The 20,553-nt window shown below is 30.2% G+C and overlaps 5 protein-coding genes across 5 annotated transcripts; 2 read left to right on the forward strand and 3 right to left on the reverse strand.

Annotated features, from left to right (window-relative positions):
• The first annotated feature begins 7,415 nt into the window (after positions 1-7,415).
• Positions 7,416-10,870, forward strand: E23 (ABC transporter G family member E23). The gene is given in 8 exon segments (XM_075821675.1): positions 7,416-7,553; positions 7,699-8,375; positions 8,526-8,631; positions 8,702-8,802; positions 8,878-9,399; positions 9,401-9,755; positions 9,820-10,285; positions 10,355-10,870. Coding segments are annotated over 7 exon segments (2,451 nt in total). The 5' UTR covers positions 7,416-7,553; positions 7,699-7,700; the 3' UTR covers positions 10,581-10,870.
• On the reverse strand, positions 10,751-12,112 carry LOC142645456 (mitochondrial import inner membrane translocase subunit TIM50-C-like). Its single transcript, XM_075821680.1, has one exon. The coding sequence runs from the start codon at positions 12,008-12,010 to the stop codon at positions 10,856-10,858; it is 1,155 nt and encodes a 384-aa protein (XP_075677795.1). The 5' UTR covers positions 12,011-12,112; the 3' UTR covers positions 10,751-10,855.
• Positions 12,113-12,152: 40 nt separating this feature from the next.
• LOC113791035 (endoplasmic reticulum chaperone BiP-like) lies at positions 12,153-14,686 on the reverse strand. The gene is made up of 3 exons (XM_075821676.1): positions 14,352-14,686; positions 14,027-14,275; positions 12,153-13,960 (listed from the first exon to the last, which is right to left on the reverse strand). Exons 1-3 carry the CDS (start codon positions 14,485-14,487, stop codon positions 12,348-12,350), a joined length of 1,998 nt encoding a protein of 665 aa, XP_075677791.1. The 5' UTR covers positions 14,488-14,686; the 3' UTR covers positions 12,153-12,347.
• Positions 14,687-14,906: 220 nt separating this feature from the next.
• LOC113791037 (metalloendopeptidase OMA1, mitochondrial-like) lies at positions 14,907-16,582 on the reverse strand. The gene is made up of 2 exons (XM_027340756.2): positions 16,166-16,582; positions 14,907-16,042 (listed from the first exon to the last, which is right to left on the reverse strand). The coding sequence occupies exons 1-2, from the start codon at positions 16,444-16,446 to the stop codon at positions 14,998-15,000; spliced, it is 1,326 nt and encodes a 441-aa protein (XP_027196557.1). The 5' UTR covers positions 16,447-16,582; the 3' UTR covers positions 14,907-14,997.
• A 33-nt stretch (positions 16,583-16,615) lies between these two features.
• On the forward strand, positions 16,616-20,415 carry PolrMT (mitochondrial RNA polymerase). The gene is made up of 3 exons (XM_027340752.2): positions 16,616-18,932; positions 18,997-19,896; positions 19,959-20,415. The coding sequence occupies exons 1-3, from the start codon at positions 16,737-16,739 to the stop codon at positions 20,358-20,360; spliced, it is 3,498 nt and encodes a 1,165-aa protein (XP_027196553.2). The 5' UTR covers positions 16,616-16,736; the 3' UTR covers positions 20,361-20,415.
• Positions 20,416-20,553: the final 138 nt, after the last annotated feature.

A 20,553-nucleotide genomic window follows, 5' to 3' on the forward strand; every position in this document is an offset into this window, starting at 1 on the left:
CACTATGGTGGAATGAAAAAGAAACCAAGAACGAATAGAAAAAAAGGAATGACCTTTGGAAAGATATTCAATGAAAAACTAACAAGAAAAAAAAAAATACAAGATGATAATGATCATCATCAGCCAAATGAAACATTTTATCCCAAATGAAACATTGTCTTTTTCTTCTTCTGTAGTCTGTCTGGTTTGTTTGTTTTGGAAAATATTTTTTCTCAATTTGTTTATATGTGTATCGATCGCGATATGTGTGATTGATTTTTTGGATGTTTGTTCTTCGATTTCCTTATTTCTTTCTTTCATTTGTTTCTTTCATTCTTCGAAGTTAAAATATGAAAAAAAACTAAATGAAAGAATCTTTTTCATTTTCATTATGAAATAATTGTTTCGGATCAAATATCATTAGAAATTTTTTTGATTTTTGATTTAACAAAAATAAATATCAAACGTACATCATCATCATTTGTCAAATATGATTTATCAAATCATTTGATATTATTATTATTGTTACCATGATGATAATTAGCTTCGATTTTTTGATTTAACTTGGTTTTTGGTTGATTTCATTTGACATATGATTGGTTGTGTGAAAAAATTTATGGATGATATTTATCATTCGTAAAAAAACCATTGTTGTTGTTTTGACATTTAAGGATTTTTTCGAAAATTTTTCGAAAAAATTTATGATCCTTTTGGGAAAAAATTTGTTAATTTCCGCATCATTTGTCATCGAAATGTCAAAATATCAAACAAAACAAAAAAAAACATGATAAACACTCGAATTTGATTTTTTCATTTTTTTCAAAAATGTTTGCTTGATATTTATCACCAAAAATCAAATCGATTGATTGATTGATTATCGACCAAAAATGAATATAAAATCGATTCGAAAAACTACCACAAAATCCACAATCAATTAAATCAAAATCATCAAGAATTTTTTCTTTTCTTTTCTTTCACTCTTTTATCATGTGATATTGATACACACTTGTGAAACCAAAGAAAAAAAGATACCAAAAAACAAAACAAAACAAAAAAAAATCATATTTTTTTTCTTCAACAAAACATTCAGCCAACCAAACTTAAACTTTCAATGTTTGAATCAACAGTTTTTTGTCCTTCAACGGGTTTCCTCTATTTTCTTTTCTTCAATTCATTGTTTCTGCAATACTTTTACAACAACAACAATTCAATCCCGAAATAACTAAAAAAATACCCATTTTGAAACAATCATTTGTAAACACACACACACGCACACAGAGGGCGAAAATGATAGAGAAAAACATCAATAACTAAACATACAAGGTGTACCAAAATAACAACGACAACAAACAATAATTTTCTTCAACATTGAAATGATAGGACAGGATGTCTTTGTGTGATTTTTGATTTGTTTCTTGATGCTTAATGATCATTGTTAATTGTAATACGACGACGTTTGACGACAACAACAATCAACCATACCATACCATTCATTTACCCCGTCCAATTCTGAAATTTTTCATTATTTTTTTTGCATCAGTTAAATTGATGTTTGGTGTGTACTGTGAATGTTGGTAAGGCTGGTTAATGTGTGTGTGTATGGTGTTCTTCACTTCGTAATTTTTTTTCATTCAATTCATCAGTCGTTGTCCTTCACCTAATTTTTTTCTTTTGTTTCTGTTAGTTCATTGCCTCCCCTTACACAACAAAACAGCAGCAGCAGCTAACCAATTTTTTTATTGTTGTTTTTGTCAAGAATTGATGTTTTTTGTTTTGTTTTGAAACTTTGAAATATGACTTTGTGAAATAATAAAGTGTTAAGAAAAGATTTTCTCTATTGTTTCTTTGATTCAACCCAAAATACACAGCAACAAACACAGGTAGGTAAAAGGTAATTTTTTTTTTTGTTGAAACCAAAGAATGGAGAAAAAAATCCATTTTTTTCTAGTTCAAAGTTCATTATTAATATATTCCTAGAGCACCTAAACACACCTAGAGATTTACTTTTTTTTTGTTTTCACATTTCCTTGATCCAATTTCAAAAAAAAACATCCAAAAGAGTTTTTCAAAGAAATTTTTTTGGAAAAAACTGTGCAATGAAATAAGATGAGGATATTTTTGGACAAGAAAAATTTGATGAAATTTCTGCAAAATTTCCGGTATTTCATTCAATTGAAAATTTGGGGGTTCATTGAATTTCTCTCTCTCTCTCTCTCTCTCTCTCTCTCTCTCTCTCTCTCTCTCTCTCTCTCTCTCTCTCTTGCTCTATTCGCGCATTACAGTTAATAAATCATTCAATTTTTTTCCATCATATTGACTTTATTTATCTATTTTTTCTTTTCTTCCAAAACAAATCCAAATAATCAAATAATGTCATTCATTTGTGTAAATGTTTTTATCTTGGTTTTCTTTCAAACGAAACTGCAAAAAAACATTCAAATGTCGATGACCTTTTTTTGTTTTGTTTTTTCCAACGATTCATTCATTCATTCATGTCTCTCATTTTATCTCTCTTCTTCGTGTGTATCGTGTGGGTGTTTATTCATTGTCATTATTACGCTGCTGATGATGATGATGATACTGATAGAAATTCGTTTCTTTTCGTTTCATTCAGGAATTTTTGTCTTCTTTTTCCTGATTTTGTGCATACCAAAAATCTCTTATTTTTATTTCTTGGAAAATTTCTTTTCAAAATTTTTGATTGTTACGATCGTCGTCATCATCGTACACACACGTGCTTCGCAATTTTTCCATTGACTATTTCTTTTTCAACTATTACAGGTCAAAGGTAAAAGGTATCATGGAATCACTCTTATTAGCATAAATTGACTAACAACAACAACAACAACAAAAAACGCTACTAGGTGAACTGTATATGCCTAGAAGGCAAATAAGAACAACAACAGAAAAAAAAAACGGTTCATATCATGGATGAATAACAACAACAACAGCAAACAAACAAAAAAATTAGGTAATTTATGGACGTCAAACGTCATTATCATCATCAAAGACAAACGAATAAATAAACGGATAAATAAAGAAACCCAGAAAAAAAAGAATGGTCAATTCATGGACCTTGTGCACATATGAAAATAATCAACAACAAAAAATATTCATTTCACACATTGTCATGAAATCTGGGTTGTAAAAAATTCAATGACAACATCGTTAAATTTGCAGCATCGATGTGGTGGGATGTGTTTGGTTGGCCTCATTTTTTTCGTTTCTCATCTGGTTTGGTTTCTCATCATAAATTCATTCATTCATTTTTGGTTGAAAGGCCATATGAATATTTTGGCTGGCTGGATGGATGGCTGGTTTGCTTGGTCATTCTTTTGGGATGGATGAAAAAATAGCAGCCAAAGTTCAAATGAAAAAAAAATATCTGGACCTAGCTATAGCTAAATATACAGTGAAAGCAAATTCATTTCTGAAAAAAATCAATGTTTCGGAACAGCTTTCTATTTTTGCTTCTTTTTCAAATGATGATGTGAATGATTGTTATCCGATAATAAATGGTAGAAATTCTAGGAAAAAAGAGGAAAAAAAAAGAAGAAGAATGACCATTGAAAAGTGAAAATATTTTCTTTTTTCACTGAATTTCTGTTCACTGAAAAAAGAAAAGAATAAGAAAATTTCTCCGAACTGAACACAAATCAAGCAGATTTTGACCTGGCTAGCTTTGTTTGCTGCACACCGTTATTGGATCGATCCACAGAAGAAAGAAGAAAACTCTTATCAATAGGCCAACCGGAGAGAGGAAAAAAAGAAAGTGAAATTTTCTTCGTTTTCTTGGGCAAAAAAAAAAACAAAGTTCTTAGCCATTCCATCAAAGATTTCTTGATGATTTTTGATGGAAATCATCATCTTTTGATTTGAAAAACGTCAACAATTTAGCCGCGAGGCGAATTTCTATGAACCAAAAATTGAAACCAAAAACTTTCTCTCTATCCACACTGCGCGCGTAATTGTTCATTTAAACTTTTAAATAAATTTCTTCTAAACCGTCGGAACCTAGAGCAACGAAAAAAAAACTGAAATGAAATGAAACAACAGAACTAAGCTAAAACTGAAACAAAAAATGCCGACCTTCAATCGATGATGATGATGATGATGATGAAAAAGCAACAAACCGAAAACCGAAAACCAAAACTGAAAACAAAAAGGCCATTGACATCATCATAGTCGTCGTTGTCTTTATCCAATGACGATGATCATCATCAATAATAATAATCACATATTTATAATCGCATTTAACAAAACAACAGAAAAAAATATGGCATATTTTGAAGAAGAAAATATTCATTTTTTTCGTTTTTTATGGGCTAGATTTTGTTTTGTTCCAATCTTCTGGTTTATGCGGCGGTTGTTCTTCATCATCATTTTTTTCCTCTGAAAAACATGGAAAACTTTCATTACCAAATGGATGAAATGCAGAAATGCAATAATTTGTGGGCATTATGGTTATTTCCATGAAACACAGAAACAAAAACGAATCGAATCGATGTTGGAAAGTAAAAGTAATGATAATGGTTTCGTAGGAAACAGAAAAAATCATTGCGTTTCTTAGGGTGAACACCTGCAAGAGAATAGTTAAGACATCCATAATTCATAAACGGAAGTAGAGTGAAACAAATTCAGGTAATGTTTCTGTAGAGAGAGTGAAAATGGCTTGTGCACTTTGACCTGGTAAACTACTAAATAATGAAAATTTTCATTTTCATTTTCAATATGAATTTCGTTAAGTACGTGCAAACCAAAAACTGGTAAATAATCGAATAGTAATTGTTGTCGTAACATATGCATATATGGAGAGGCTTGTTTATTTGAATGAATGAAAAATATTTTTCATTCAAATAAAGAAAATTCAAGAAGAAATTTTTTTTCAATGAAAATGAAATGAACCTTATGAATGACCTGAAATTGTTTACAATACGTGTGTGTGTGTGTCCAGAAAAGAAAATGTCCGGCTGTTGTTGAAAAATTTTTTGTTGTTGTTTATGAAATAGCCAATGGACAACAACAACAACAAAAGCAATTGATCGATATGAATTGAATATCGATATCTTGGACATTGGTCAGTGTTTGATGAATGGAAGAAAAAGACCTTGATCGCCATTTTTAGTTAGTTTTCTTATGATGATTATGACGATGATTATGATGATCAGCTGCCGATTTCTGGCTTTTGATTATGAATTTTTTCTTTATTTCTTTCTTTATTCGTCTTTTCTCGATGACATCATTCATCAAACAACAAAAAACAACAACAACAAAGACATTACCGGTTACATATTTTATTGGTTACACACACACAAACACATGGCCATCAAATGTTCATGACCGACCGAGGTCATCATCATCATCAACATAATCATAATCATCGACATTGTAGTCTTCGTACATTGACCATTGTCCATGATCATTTCTTTTCTTTTTTCTTCAATAGGTTGTGGCTATAAATATGAATTTTGTTTGTTTGTTTCATTTTTGTTTTCACACATTGTTATTATTCGAAAAGATTCGATCGATAGATCGATAAGAACAATCGATAGTACATCTTACATCTGGAATATCTGGAACAAGTAACCAAAAAAATGAATGAATGAATGAATGAAAAAAAAGTCAAATTATCAAACAAAAATATGAAAAAAAAGAATAGGATTTGACAAACAACAATTGTGGCCAATTTCTCTCAAGGTTTTTATTTCAATGTTTTCTAGCTTGGTGGTTTACCGGCCGGCCGGCTGACCGATGTCATTTAGGTCATTTATTAACACCAACCAACAAACAATATTCATCATCATTTTATGATTTAATACAATTCACACCTGATACATCTCTTTCTTTCTTTCTTTCTCGATCTTTCTTTTTCTCATTTCCATGGTCATTTTTTTTGTTGAAAATTTTCGTTAAAATTAGACCCAAGTTGAATAGAGCAATGACCTTTATACAAAAACAATGTGTTTTTTCTCCTGTTGATTATCGATTCATTCGATTTAATAGAATCGATAGAATCGATTATTTTCATTTGAAATTCCAATATTGAAATTCCTGAAATTTTTTCGCTTTACTTGTTGAACACACAGAACAACATCCGATCGTTCCAAAAAAAAAAAAGTTTTTTCACTCGTTTGACCTCTATGGCCTTTCGGTCTTTTGGTTTTTGCCTAACTACCAACCACACACACATTTTGTTCCTTTTGGATATTCGTTTTTTTAACCACCCTCGTCAATAAAAAAAAAAAATACAAATTTTTTTTTCTTGGTTCAGAAATTTTTGATTCTCCTCCTCCTACTACCGCCTTTCAAACGAACCACCATTATCATATTTTAGAAAAACCGCAGCCAATTTTCCACCACAACCACCACCACCACCACCAGTTGATTGATCTCTATGGTCTTTTTCAATCATTTCTCGTTCAACTAACTCACCCACTCTTTCTCTCTCATTCTCTCCTTTCATTCCATTATCGTCATCATATATGCATGCATATATATTATCTGTCTGGCCCTGTAAAAAAAAAAAGGAAGAACAAAAAAAAAAAAATTTCGGTTAGTAGTTTTGTATAATTGTTTTGTTCGTATGGTTTTTTTTTTTGGTTGTAAAAAACAAAATTATATGACCCAACCGTTCGACCCGAAGCAAAAAAAAAGAAAAAGAAAACATGTCTTCTGTTTTGTTGTTTTTCTGATTGGTATGGTTGTGTGTTTCGAGATAGGAAAGCCGGCTGCATATAGAAGCCATGCCATGCTACTATTTATGATTTTTTTTTCTTCCGAAAAAAATTCAATGTGATATTCATTCACCATACATGACAAAACTACTGTAGTGAAAGAGCGAAAACAATTTTACAATTCACATTCATTTAATTCGGTCATTGGCGCGTGTTTCATTTACTACCGGATTCATCATAATAATCGATTAATATCGATCGAATAATCGATTTATTTATTTATTCGTCCATCACAAAATCGAATCATGATCAACTTGTTGCTGCTGTTGACTTTGTTGTTTTAGATTTAATGAGAGATGAGAGAAAATACCCTCGATCATTAAGACGATTGAAAATCTTGTTTCTAACATCGACAACAACAACAACAACACCGTTTCTCCTCTCTTTTGTTGATATCATCAAGAAATTAATGTAAAAACATCAGCATCACTTCATCAAAGAAAAATTCAATGTTTGTTGGATTTTTGAAGAGACCAACACACTTACAGTGAGAGAAAAAAAAAAGCCAAAGAGAGAGAGAGAGGAAGAGAGAAAGAAAGAGACAGAGAGGTCACTGAGTCACTCGGTCACCAAATAAAATAAGACGAATAATAAGAAACAACATCAGCAACAGCGTAAAAAAAAGGTGTATAATATTCAACAACTACGGTATATTCGGGTAGTAGTGTAGTAGTATCATCATCATCATCATCATCGACCGGTCATTCCCCAAATAAACAAAAAAAAAAACAAATCTTTCTTGTGAATGAAAATTTTCTTCTTCCAAGTTCCAATTTTGTTTTGTTTTTTTTTTGGGGTTTTGTTGTTGGGTGAAGACCAGACATTCGATCATTCGAATAGGTATCGGATAGGTCGATTTTTGGTTTACTGTTTGTTTGTTTGTGTTTGTTCGGTGTGTGATGGAACTTTGAAAATTTTTTAACTTTGAAAAAAAAATTCTTCAGCAAATTAATTTTGTTTTTTTATTTATTTAAAAAAAAATTAGAAATGTCTTATTGTGTGGAACAACCGCAACAACAACCATCGCTGCAACAACAACAAAAACAACCAGTACAAGAAGAATCAACATCGAATAATGAAGATGATATTCAAGTAAATGATTCGAATCTTGATAATGATCATCATGATCATCCACAACATCATCAATCATATGAATCATCAATCGATATTTGTTCGGTTGATCAAATGAAACATGATGAAACATTTATAAATATTGATGATGATGTTGTTGGTATTGGTTGTATAGTTGATGATTTTATTGTAAATCATGATCATCATCATATAAATAAATCCATAAATAATTATAATCATGAAAATGAATTAATATTTAAACAAATATCACATTCAATTAATGATAATATTGGTGATAATAATGGTTCAACAACAACAACAAAAACGACAACAACAACAAATAATAATCGTTCAATATTACAAAATGTTAATGGATATGCTATACCTGGTCAAATATTGGCAATAATGGGTCCATCCGGTAGTGGTAAAACAACATTTCTTAATATATTAAGTGGACGTACAAAACCATCGATTAGTGGTGATATAACAATGAATGGACAAACATTAAATAAACAACTTCGTCGTCGTATTTGTTATGTATTACAGCAGGATATATTTTTTCCAAATCTTACATTAAAACAAACATTAATGGTAAGTAGGGCGGGAAAATTTTTTTCATTTATCATTGAATGTTTAAATTCAAATTTTAAAAAAAACTTGAAATCAATGCCATCTATCCGTGAATGTTTGAGTTTATTTTTAATTTTTGATTTTTCGGTAATTTTATCCGATAATTTTTAGTATACGGCCCGATTACGATTACCCGAATCGATGAAAAAAAATGAAAAATTAGCATTGATTGATAAAATTATTGAAGAATTACAGTTGAAAAAATGTGAAAATACAAGTAAGTTTTTGTGAATTTATTATTGACAATTTATTAATTTTTGTAAATTATTTTTACTATAAAATTTTAGTAATCGGTGATATAAGTCGTCGTGGACTATCAGGTGGTGAAAAGAAACGAGCAAATATTGCTTGCGAATTGTTGACCAATCCAAGTGTTTTGCTTCTTGATGTAAGTGATTTTCGGTTTATTTGTTCTTCGAAAAAAATTTCATCGTTAAAAATCTCATTTTTATAATTAATGCAGGAACCAACATCTGGTCTTGATTCTTGTACAGCACATAAATTGATACAAATATTAAAAGATTTCGCTCTGAAACGAAAGAAAACAATTGTCATGTCAATACATCAACCATCATCAAAAATGTTTTACATGTTAGATAATTTATTATTATTAACAAATGGTCAGTCGGCTTATTTTGGCAATATACATGGTGTTGTACCATTTTTTACACGTATTGGTTATGGTATTAATATACATTATAATCCAGCCGAATTTATATTGGAAAAAATTGAAGATAATGAATGTCAACAGAAAATTATTGATGCAGCCAAACAATTACCTAAATTACCGAAAATATTGAAAAAAATTGATCTTCAAAATATTGATGATCATCATGATCATCATGTAAATGACCATCATCACGATGATCACCATCATGATCACCCCCATCCCCACCACCATCATCATCATGATCATCATGATCACCATCATCATGCATCTGATTATCATCATCATCCTCATAAATTTCCAAGCGATAATGATTCCTGGTCGATCTTCTTGGTCGGATCGTAGCTCTACATTCTCATCAAATTCTCTTAGTCGTGATGAAAGTGAAACAAAGAAAAACCAAAATCATCATCATCATCATCATTCAAAAACAATGACAAATGGTGAAATTGAACATTCAGAAATTAGTAATAAAGAACGTAAATGGCCAACAACCTTATGGACACAGGTCAAAGTATTGACTGAACGAAATTATATTGAAGCACGTCATCGAATGTTATCAAAAGTGAATTGGATTCAAACGATAGGTTTAGCATTGTTGGTAGGAATACTTTGGTTTCAAACCGAACGTAATGAAGATACAATGAATGATATTCGTGGTTGGATGTTTTTCTGTAAGTTTTTCCTTTTTTGAAATTCATTCGATATTTTTAATGAATCATTTTTTAATCTTTATAGCTACTACCTACTGGATGCAATTTGGCCTATTCCAAGCATTATTAACATTTCCACCTGAACGACAAGTTATTAATAAAGAACGTTTATCCGGTGCTTATAGATTATCTGCCTATTATATTGCTAAAATGATTGGCGAATTACCTCTTACTATTGTATTGCCCACAGTATTTTTTATAATATCGTATCCAATGTTAGGATTAACATCTTTCATTACGGCCACCTATTTATGGTTATTTTTAATAATATCAATTATTTGTGCTCAAAGTTTTGGCCTATTCGTTGGTGCATTGTGTTCAAATCTAGAGGTTTCTGTTACCATTTCGGCATTATATTCATTATCAACAATGTTATTTGCTGGTTATTATGCAGCTATACCATCATGGCTTTCATGGACACGTTATTTATCAATTATTTATTATGCATTTCAAAATATGCAGCTTATTGAATTTGGTGGAACAAATCTTAAGTAAATATTCTTTCATTCAATCTTATTTTTCATTATTAAATAATTCATATCATTTTTTTTTCATTTCAGATGTTCAGAAACATTAACAAAATTTCAATATTGTAAACAATCTTCGGATATAAAATCAGCATACATTCCACGTTTGGAATTGGAATCCAATTTAGATCTGATGAGTCCGAATACAAAACCATTACCAGTTTGGTTCAATACAATGATATTATTAGTATTTTTATTGATATTTCGTTTAATGGGATATCTTTCGCTACGATATACACGTAAACCAACCACCTGTTGAATTAATTTATTCTGAAATGAAATAAAATCCTACATGCCAAAAACCATAAGAAACAATAGAATAATTTCAACAAAAAATCACTTATTTTCACAGCTCAGCTGAAAAAAAATATCATCATGATACAAAACAAACAAACACCTTTCCTTACAAAAAAATTTGTTCGAAAGAAAAACAAAACAAAAAAAAATTTTTAATTCCTGTTCAATTTGAATTTTTTTTAAAAATATATTTTCTTTAAAGTGAATTGATTAATGAATTTTTTTTTCAAATAAAAATCATTTTGATTTTAATACATTCATCAGAAATGATTTATAAACAGGCGCTGTTTGTTGTTTTTGTTTTTCTTTTTCCGCTTCTTGTTCAGCTAATTTACGTTGATTTTCACGAAAAACTTCTAATGGATTATCAAATTGTGAATAATAACGAATAACTTCACGTACATCATCAACATTTTCATTGGAAATAGCCATTAGAAAATCGGTTAAATCATATAATAAACGATCATCAGTTTTTCCTTTCCATTTAGGTAATGTTAAACAATTATCACGATTCAATTGACATGCTTTCGAATCCCAATCAATATGGATGACTTTTTTAAGATCACGATTTAAACGATTTAAATCTTTGATATGAATACCATCTTCATAACGTGTAGAATCACGAAATAATCGATACATAATATAACCATTTGGATCAAGACTATTCAATAATGGAAATGCAGTCATACCCTGTTCATGGGTATAGATAACGATTTCAAAATTACTTGATGTAGCTAATTTATGCAAGAAATAATCGACCATAGGACGTTTTTTAAAACGCCATCCGGTTTTATATGTCCATTCTGGATTCACTAAAACTCCGGTCATTTCAAGTACTAATGTATATGGTGGTTGATAATATGGTGGTGGTAATGGTGGAGGTAACAATAAATCTCTGGATGGTTCTTTAATAATTTTTTCATAATGTGTTAACGTATTCCATGCTCTTGATGCATATTGTATAACAAATGGTAATTCACTAAATTCATCTTGAATAGCATTACCATCTTCATCAAGTTTTGGTGCACCCCATGTAAAAAATGCATATAATGCTGAACCAGAAAATGTAATCAACATTCCAAGTAATGTATATTTAGTAAATTTTTTCTGACGATTACGTTGTTTTGCTTTTTCCGCTTCTTCATCCACTACTGGTTCTTGTGATTTTGATTGTTGTTGCTTATTATCATTATTATTTGTATTTGATGCAGCTGCTGAAAGAAATCGATATCTATTTATTTGACAAATTGGTGATGATAATAATGAATCACATTGTTGAATCGAAATAACTCTTGAATATGATCGTATATTGAACGTATCGGATAAGGAAAATAATCTTGATTTTCCAAAAATATTTCTACAATAACGAATCGTTGATAATTTGGTCAACATATTTTTATTTTTGAATGAAAATTTTTCAAATCAAATTCATGCCATATGATGATCAAATTGATATTAAATCGAATCGCGATTGTAAACATGCAAGCACGCGAATCACATGTAAATATTTTTTCATTACCATCCATATAAAATGTTACTGCGAATTTTTTTTTTTGAATTTTATTTTTTAAAAATTAAATTTTAATATGAATTACAATTTAAAAATTATAATTAACATCATCATTATCATTATCTGTAAATGGGTGAAGGTGTTGTTTTTTTTATACAAATAAAATTAAAAATTATTTACAACATAAATGAATTAATAATCAAAGGCGAAAAAAAATGATTAAAGTTCATCTTTTTCGCTAGCATCAGGTGGTGGTGGTGGTTGTTCACCACCGGCACCACTTGCATACAATTTAGCGATGATCGGTTGTACTGCTTCTTCCAATTGTTTTTTCTGTGCTTTAAATTCTTCAACATCAGCTTCACTATTAGAATCTAACCATTTGATTGCCTCGTCAATAGCTTTTTCCATTGTTGCTTTATCATCATCGCTTAATTTACCACCCAATTTTTCTTTATCACCCATCTGATTTTTCAACGAATATGCATACGATTCTAATTCATTTTTAGCTTCAACACGTTCCTTGAGCTTTTTATCTTCATCGGAGAATTTTTCCGCTTCTTTGATCATACGTTCAATATCTTCCGGTGTCAATCGATTATGATCGTTAGTGATGGTGATTTTTTCCTTGTTACCAGTGCCTTTATCTTCGGCCGTCACTTTGAGAATACCATTCACATCAATTTCGAAAGTGACTTCAATTTGTGGAACACCACGTGGAGCCGGTGGGATGCCAGTCAAATCAAATTTACCCAATAGATGATTATCTTTAGTCATTGGTCGTTCACCTTCGTATACTTGGATCGTGACAGTATGTTGATTATCAGAAGCAGTTGAAAAGATTTGTGATTTTTTGGTTGGAATTACAGTGTTTCGTGGGATCAATTTGGTCATCACACCACCAACAGTTTCAATACCCATGGTCAATGGATTGACATCCAATAATACCAATTCACCAGTGTTTTCTTCACCAGACAATACACCAGCTTGAACGGCAGCACCATAAGCTACAGCTTCATCAGGATTGATACCACGAGTAGGTTCTTTTCCATTGAAGAATTCTTTCACAAGTTGTTGGATTTTCGGAATTCGAGTCGAACCACCAACCAATACGATTTCATCAATATCTTTCTTTTGGAGATCAGCATCTTCCAATACTTTTTGTACAGGTTTCAATGTCGATCGGAATAGATCCATGTTCAATTCTTCAAACTTGGCACGAGTGAGAACTTCACTAAAGTCTTCGCCTTCGAACAAAGATTCGATTTCGATTCTGGCTTGATGGGCACTACTGAGCGTACGTTTGGCTTTTTCGACTTCACGTCTCAATTTCTGGACGGCTCGGTTATCACTTCGAATGTCTTTGCCATTCTTTTTCTTGTATAATTTGATGAAATGTTCCATAACTCGTTGATCGAAATCTTCACCACCAAGATGAGTATCACCATTTGTAGCAACTACTTCAAATACACCATTATCGATAGTGAGCAAAGATACATCAAAAGTGCCACCACCAAGATCGAAAACAAGGATATTTTTTTCGCCTTCTTTTTTGTCCAAACCATAAGCAATAGCAGCGGCAGTGGGTTCGTTGATGATTCTCATGACATTCAATCCAGCAATTGTACCGGCATCTTTAGTAGCTTGACGTTGAGCATCATTAAAATATGCTGGAACTGTTACGACGGCATGAGTGACCTTTTTGCCAAGATACGCTTCAGCTGTTTCCTTCATTTTAATCAATACCATTGCACTGATTTCTTCCGGTGCAAAAACTTTTGTTCCAGATCCGGTTTCAACTTTAATATGAGGTTTGGAATTTTTTTCAACAACTACGAGAGAAAAGCCACGTCAGCATTACATCATTTTATTCAGATATTTTATAAACAATGACATACCTTTAAATGGGAAAAATTTAATATCAGATTGAACTGTTGGATCACCCCATTCACGACCAATCAAACGTTTAACATCGAATACAGTATTTTCTGGATTACTAGTCAATTGATTTTTAGCCGCATCACCAATTAAACGTTCTCCTTCAGCGGTGAATGCCACATAAGACGGTGTAATACGATTACCTTGATCATTCGGTATAATTTCAACACGACCATTTTTAAATACACCAACACAAGAATACGTTGTACCTGTATGTTGATAATCAATGTTTCAATAATTATTCATCATGAAAAAAATCATAAAATTATGCACCGAAAAACTTACCTAAATCAATACCGATAACTGTACCAACATCTTGTTTATCATCTTTTGCCAACACCATATTACAGGCAAAAGTGATGGCCATACCTAATAGGAAAATATTGGCCATTGGATGACGAATATTCTTTAATTTGATCATATTTATTATATCAACAACTAAAAAAACAAAATCAATAAGAATATTCACACAAATAAAAGACAGTAGGTTTGTAACGAAGAAGAAAAAGAAAATTCGAGAAATTTCAATTGATTTTTCAAATTTTTTACGTTGAGAAATGAAATGAAAAAATTTACGATTTGAACGATTCGAATACTTGGAAAAAAATGATTGAATGAAATGCCGTATGAAGCAATTTATATAAGCACCAAGTTATGCCGTGTCTCAATCTGATTGGCTGTTTATTTTATGTGGCGTTCTCTGATTGGCTAAAATTCAAAAACGTATACAAAATGATGGCGCTGTCATTAAATGATGTAAATCGGCTGTAATCAGAAAAATGAATGAAATTGAAATGACACGTCAATCAAGTTTTTTTTCCAGAAAAAAATGATCCAAAATAGGAAATAACATCTTTTTTATTCGGAGAATTCCTTAGATAATTGAGCATTTAATTAACAAAGAAAACATTCTTTTAAAAATGTATAAAATTTAAATTTCTTTAAAATCTTTAATACGAAATATTCCTTGTAATTCTTTACGAAATGTTTCGGCCATTTTTTTCTGATCATTAATCGTTATACGTATACGTGGATCTAAACGTGGTAATGGTGGACAACCACTTTTCGAACGACAAATTAAAGCATCATCAACTAAACTATCTAGATTTTTTGATCGTTCATTATGTGATGGATGTGTACTAAGAAAATCAAGATTAATTGGTGATTCAGTTGTACCAAATAATTCCATCATTGTTGATTGTTCCATATAGGACATTTTTGACCAAAATACACTTGCTTCACGAATATCAAAACAAGATTTTGCAGCTAAATTCATTCCCACTTCATCGGCTTCTGTTTCCAACATTTTACTATAAGGTGTTTCCATCATTATTTTCATTACTAATTTCGATATGAATGAACCAATTGCAGCTATAGTATCGGTTGGAAAAAACATCCAAACAAATCCTAATAAACCAATGAATAATAGATCAACAATATGTGCATGGCTAGCCAATTCAATTCCATGTGCTAATATTGCATGTGATATTTCATGTGATAAAATAATTCCTAATTGATGATCATTATCACAGAATGATAACAGACCGGTAAAAACAAATATATTACCGGATGGTAATACAAATGCATTCATTATTTTTGGATCATCAATAACCGATACAGTCCATTCATGTTCATCAATTTGTTCAATATCACGATTAGCTTTGATTAGTTGTTTGGCAACTTTTGCAACACGTATTGTTGTTGGATGATTACCCGGTAAAAGATGATTGGAAAATTGTTCCAGTTTTGTTTCCAATTCGATACGATTCAATAAACGAAATTGTTCAGGTGTAAAAGCAATAAAACGTCGTCGTCGTGTAATAGGTGTTTCCTGTATATGTGATTCATAATAATAAAATAATGATATCGATAATAACATGAATAATGATAGGAATTTTAATTTATGTTTGGCCAACCAAGCGAATACAATTTTTCTTTTTTCATTCGGTAATGATTGATACCATTTTCGTATTGCTCTATAAAAAAAATAAATTGAAGATTCCATATCAATTGTTTGACTAATTTGTGGTGTGTGTGTGTATAGTCTGAAAAGATTGAATTTTTTTTTCTCTCTCAAATTTTTTTTTTTTTTTTGTTACCTGGCTGTAAACATGGTGGCAACTTTTAACACTTGTCGTACGATCACCGATATGATTGGATTGTATCGTTTTGGTGACATATGTATCGAACATTTTGGCAATAAATTCAATGATTTATTTCGGGACAAAATCAATTGATTTTTTTCGATTTTAAAATGATTATTTTTAGAAATTCGTTTCCATAATAATGATGATGATGATGTGGATTGTTGTCGAGCACAAAAAATCAATACATTAGATTGAAATAATCTCGAACAACATAATATCCGGCTTGTCAACATCCGATAAAATTATTATTATTAACCGAATTGAATGGTAAAAATTTATCACAGAATTTTCTAGAAACATCGCGATGAATAACCTCGAATATTTGTCAAAATTCTCGATGATCACCTTCTCGATATATCCAAGTTTCTGGAAATTATTCTCGAGATTGTCGAGAATTGAATTCGGAAAAGTTTCTCATGCAACAAAATCATCTGAAGGTTGTTTATTTTCCAAATTTCCATGCTGTTTTTTTGAGTGATGTCTGAATGAAAAAAATGTAATCTTTGAAATATCTTTTTGGAAAATGTTCACAAAATTCCTAAATGTTTCACATTCAAATAATATTACGCAACGAATTTTACGAAATGGCTACATTATAAATCGTCCACTGCAAACATCAACACAGAATCGAGCAAATCTTCGTGTTCTAAAACTTGTGGATGATATACAGAATCAAAAATTTAATAATAATAAAAAAACTAAAACGAAAAAATCTGATACATTAAAAAATGTAATTGAAAAACAATTTAATAAGAAAAAATATGAAAAAAAGAATTTGATTCCGGTGGAAACAACAATCGTCAATGTTAATGCTCAAACAAAACAAGTTGAAAACGAATCAAAACCTGTAGATAAATCTATTGATTTATTTGAAGAATTAGGTTTGAATGATGTAGATAATATTATCGAAAATGGTACCTATTATTATCGTGATATGGATGAAGATTATGAAATATATGAAGATGCATTTATGACCAAAAAAAATTTACTTAGTTATATTCATGTTTGTATATTTAATGATCAACTAACTGAAGCACATTCATTTTTAATGGAATTTTTGGGTAAATTTTCCAATTCATTATCATCAAATGATATTGCAACCTGTTGTGAATTATTGATCAAAGGAATGGCACGTAAAGGTAGTACGGAAGATGTTCGTGATCTAATTTCATTTATTTGTGATAAATTAAAAATAAAACCAAGTATACATGTATATGAATGTTATCTATTAGCATTATGTAAACAAATGAAAAATGTTGAGAATAAAAATACATTAAATTGTTTATTCGAAGAGATGAAGAAAAATGGCCTGAATCCAGAATATCTTCTTTTTCGACCAATTTTAAATCATAAAGAAGTGAAAATGATACGTACATTTTTGAATGAAAATGCAAGTGATCAAAAATTTCGTAAATTTATTCATCCAAAAAGATATGATAATCATCTAGTCGAAAAAATTTTACAAACTGAACAAAAACATTATGATCCATTCGAAGGAATTGATTTATCCAAAATGGATGATTATGTTGAACAACAATTCAATATTGAAATGAATTCAATGGTTAAAGTTGAACCAATCGAAGCACGATTTTATGATTCGGATAAATCAAAATCCGAAACATTTTATAAAGATTTAATTAAAAAACTTGAAAATAAATGGAAACAATCATTAATGATTTCATTTGAAAATTATCTTAAAAATTTAAAACAAAAACATAAAAGATTAAGTGGAATTCCATTTATACATTATATGACTATAATGGAACCAGAAATCTATATAAATGTTATGTTAGAAGAAATAAGAAAATGTGCATCATTCAGTGAACATTATTCACCATTTTCTGGACAACTATTCGAATCATTAGGACGGAAAATTATGCAACATTATCTACTGCGTTCGAATATGATTGATGGAACATTGAATGATTTTAAACAATGTTATAAACAATATGTAAAATATACACTTGATCCAGAAATGATACAAAAATATAATCCAAGAGAATATTGGCAATATTTAATTGAAAATGGTTATCATTATCATTTTGATGAAACAAAATATTGGCCAAATAATGTATTGAAAGAAATTGGTAAAGATTTATATGAAATTATATCATCGGAAGCAAAATTTAATTCAGATATTTTAAATATGGTTGAATTGGAACCATATTCCATTCAACCGGTTATATCATTTTTCTATAAAAATCATGAAACATTTAAAACAAAAAAAGAAGTCCGTGTGAATCCATTGTTGATAAAAATCTATGAAGGTGCTGGATCGGATATTCTGTTTGAATCGGAACGTTTACCAATGTTATGTCCACCAGTACCATGGATTAATGTAAATTTTGGTGGTAATTTACTTGTTCATAATTTTCTTGTTCGTCTTCCATTATATTATCCAAAACATCGTTTAAAACGAACACCTGTACAACAACTTTATCCAACATTTGATTCATTAAATGCATTATCACTTTGTCCATGGAAAATTAATGATCGTATTCTTGATGTTGCTATTGATATATTTAAAAATAATGGAAATATTGATCTTGATATACCGGTTTCATTATCATATTTTGGTCCATTACCACGATCATCATGTGAAATGTCACGTAAAGAACGTGCTTTAATATATTATAAACGTAAACTGCAGAAAAAAGAACAAGCTGAAATGTATAGCCTTTGGGTGGATTGTTTTTATAAATTATCAATTGGTAATTCTGTAAGTATAAAATTGTTGATATTTTTCTCCGTTTTTTTCATTTTGATTTTGATTTTGAATTTAGCTTCGTGATAAATATTTTTGGTTTCCAATTAATACCGATTTTCGTAGCCGTGTATATCCAATTCCACCAAATTTTAATCATCTTGGTAATGATTTATCACGTGCTTTATTATTGTTTGGTAAAGGAAAACCATTAGGTGAAAAAGGTTTAAAATGGTTGAAAATTCATCTAATTAATTTGACTGGTTTGAAAAAAAGATGTTCAGTAAAAGAACGACTTGAATATGCTGATGAAATTATTGATCTAATAATGGATAGTGCTGATAATCCATTGACTGGGAAAAAATGGTGGATGTCAAGTGATGAAAAATGGCAAACACTTGCCTGTTGTATTGAATTGACAAATGCATTACGTAGTCCAGATCCACATGGCTATGTTAGTCATATGCCAATACATCAGGATGGTTCATGTAATGGTCTTCAACATTATGCAGCACTTGGTCGTGATATTCTTGGAGCCAAATCAGTCAATTTAAGTCCAAGCGAATATCCACAGGATGTTTACAGTGATGTTGCTGCATTAGTTGAAGCAGAAATTGAAAAAGATTGTGCTAACGGTGTTGAAATTGCCAATATTGTTAAAGGTTTTATAACACGAAAAATAGTCAAACAAACTGTGATGACCTATGTATATGGTGTGACTAAATATGGTGCCAAACTTCAAGTACTTAAACGATTGAAAGAGGATTCACATTTCCCAGAATCACATAAAGTTACAGCATCGGTTTATATTTCTGAAAAAATTTTATTCTCCATACGAAAAATGTTTACACAAACACGAATTATTCAGGATTGGCTGACCGATTGTGCACAAATCATTTCAACTGATTATAATTCAACTGTTGAATGGATTACACCACTTGGTTTTCCAGTCATTCAATCATATTACAAAAATCCAAGAGTAAGTTTTCACTTAGATCATTTCTATTCATTTCTGTCTGATCAAATATTTTCTTCTTGTAGAAAAATGCACCAACTCTACTTATACCGAATTCAATGAAACAAAAAAATGCTTTTCCAGCCAATTTTATTCATTCATTAGATTCAAGTCATATGATGTTGACATCATTAGAATGTCATCGTAATGGTCTGACATTTTCATCCGTACATGATTGTTATTGGACACATGCATCACAAATTGATATGATGAATTATTTTTGTCGTAAACAATTTATTGCCTTACATAGTGAACCAATATTGGATAATTTAGCCAGATTTTTACGTAAAAAATTAGAACTTTATGATAAAAATCATAAAAGATATTCATCCGAATATAGTGAACTAATCAAACATATTGATCGTAGTATACCGAAAGGTGAATTTCAATTAAATTCCGTTATGGATTCTGTATATTTTTTTAGCTAAATACAAATATCAAAATAAACAAAATTTTTCTGTTAAATAAAATATTTTATTTTTATTATTATTATTATCAATGATTATATAATACAAGCGCTAGTAAAAAAAATTGAATAAAAAAATAATTATGTTATCAATTCATGTTGAATCTCTTTTTTTACACACACACAGCAGCCAAAGGACAATGATTATTATCATT

The sequence above is a fragment of the Dermatophagoides pteronyssinus genome, unplaced genomic scaffold (assembly GCF_027571235.1).
Source record: "Dermatophagoides pteronyssinus isolate colony J.1.1.1.1 unplaced genomic scaffold, Derpt_VIB-CSIC_2022.12 sq0012, whole genome shotgun sequence".
In the NCBI taxonomy this organism is placed as follows: domain Eukaryota; kingdom Metazoa; phylum Arthropoda; class Arachnida; order Sarcoptiformes; family Pyroglyphidae; genus Dermatophagoides; species Dermatophagoides pteronyssinus.

Coding starts and splice junctions, on each gene's coding strand:
- LOC113791035 (XM_075821676.1), bottom strand. CDS start 14,487: ATGATCAAATTAAAGAATATTCGTCATCCAATGGCCAATATTTTCCTA. Junction 14,276..14,351: donor AGTTATCGGTATTGATTTAG/GTAAGTTTTTCG, acceptor ATCAACATACAG/GTACAACGTATTCTTGTGTT. Junction 13,961..14,026: donor TAAATTTTTCCCATTTAAAG/GTATGTCATTGT, acceptor TTTCTCTCGTAG/TTGTTGAAAAAAATTCCAAA.
- LOC113791037 (XM_027340756.2), bottom strand. CDS start 16,446: ATGTTGACAAGCCGGATATTATGTTGTTCGAGATTATTTCAATCTAAT. Junction 16,043..16,165: donor GCCACCATGTTTACAGCCAG/GTAACAAAAAAA, acceptor TTTTTTTTATAG/AGCAATACGAAAATGGTATC.
- PolrMT (XM_027340752.2), top strand. CDS start 16,737: ATGTTCACAAAATTCCTAAATGTTTCACATTCAAATAATATTACGCAA. Junction 18,933..18,996: donor AATTATCAATTGGTAATTCT/GTAAGTATAAAA, acceptor TTTTGAATTTAG/CTTCGTGATAAATATTTTTG. Junction 19,897..19,958: donor CATATTACAAAAATCCAAGA/GTAAGTTTTCAC, acceptor TTCTTCTTGTAG/AAAAATGCACCAACTCTACT.
- LOC142645456 (XM_075821680.1), bottom strand. CDS start 12,010: ATGTTGACCAAATTATCAACGATTCGTTATTGTAGAAATATTTTTGGA.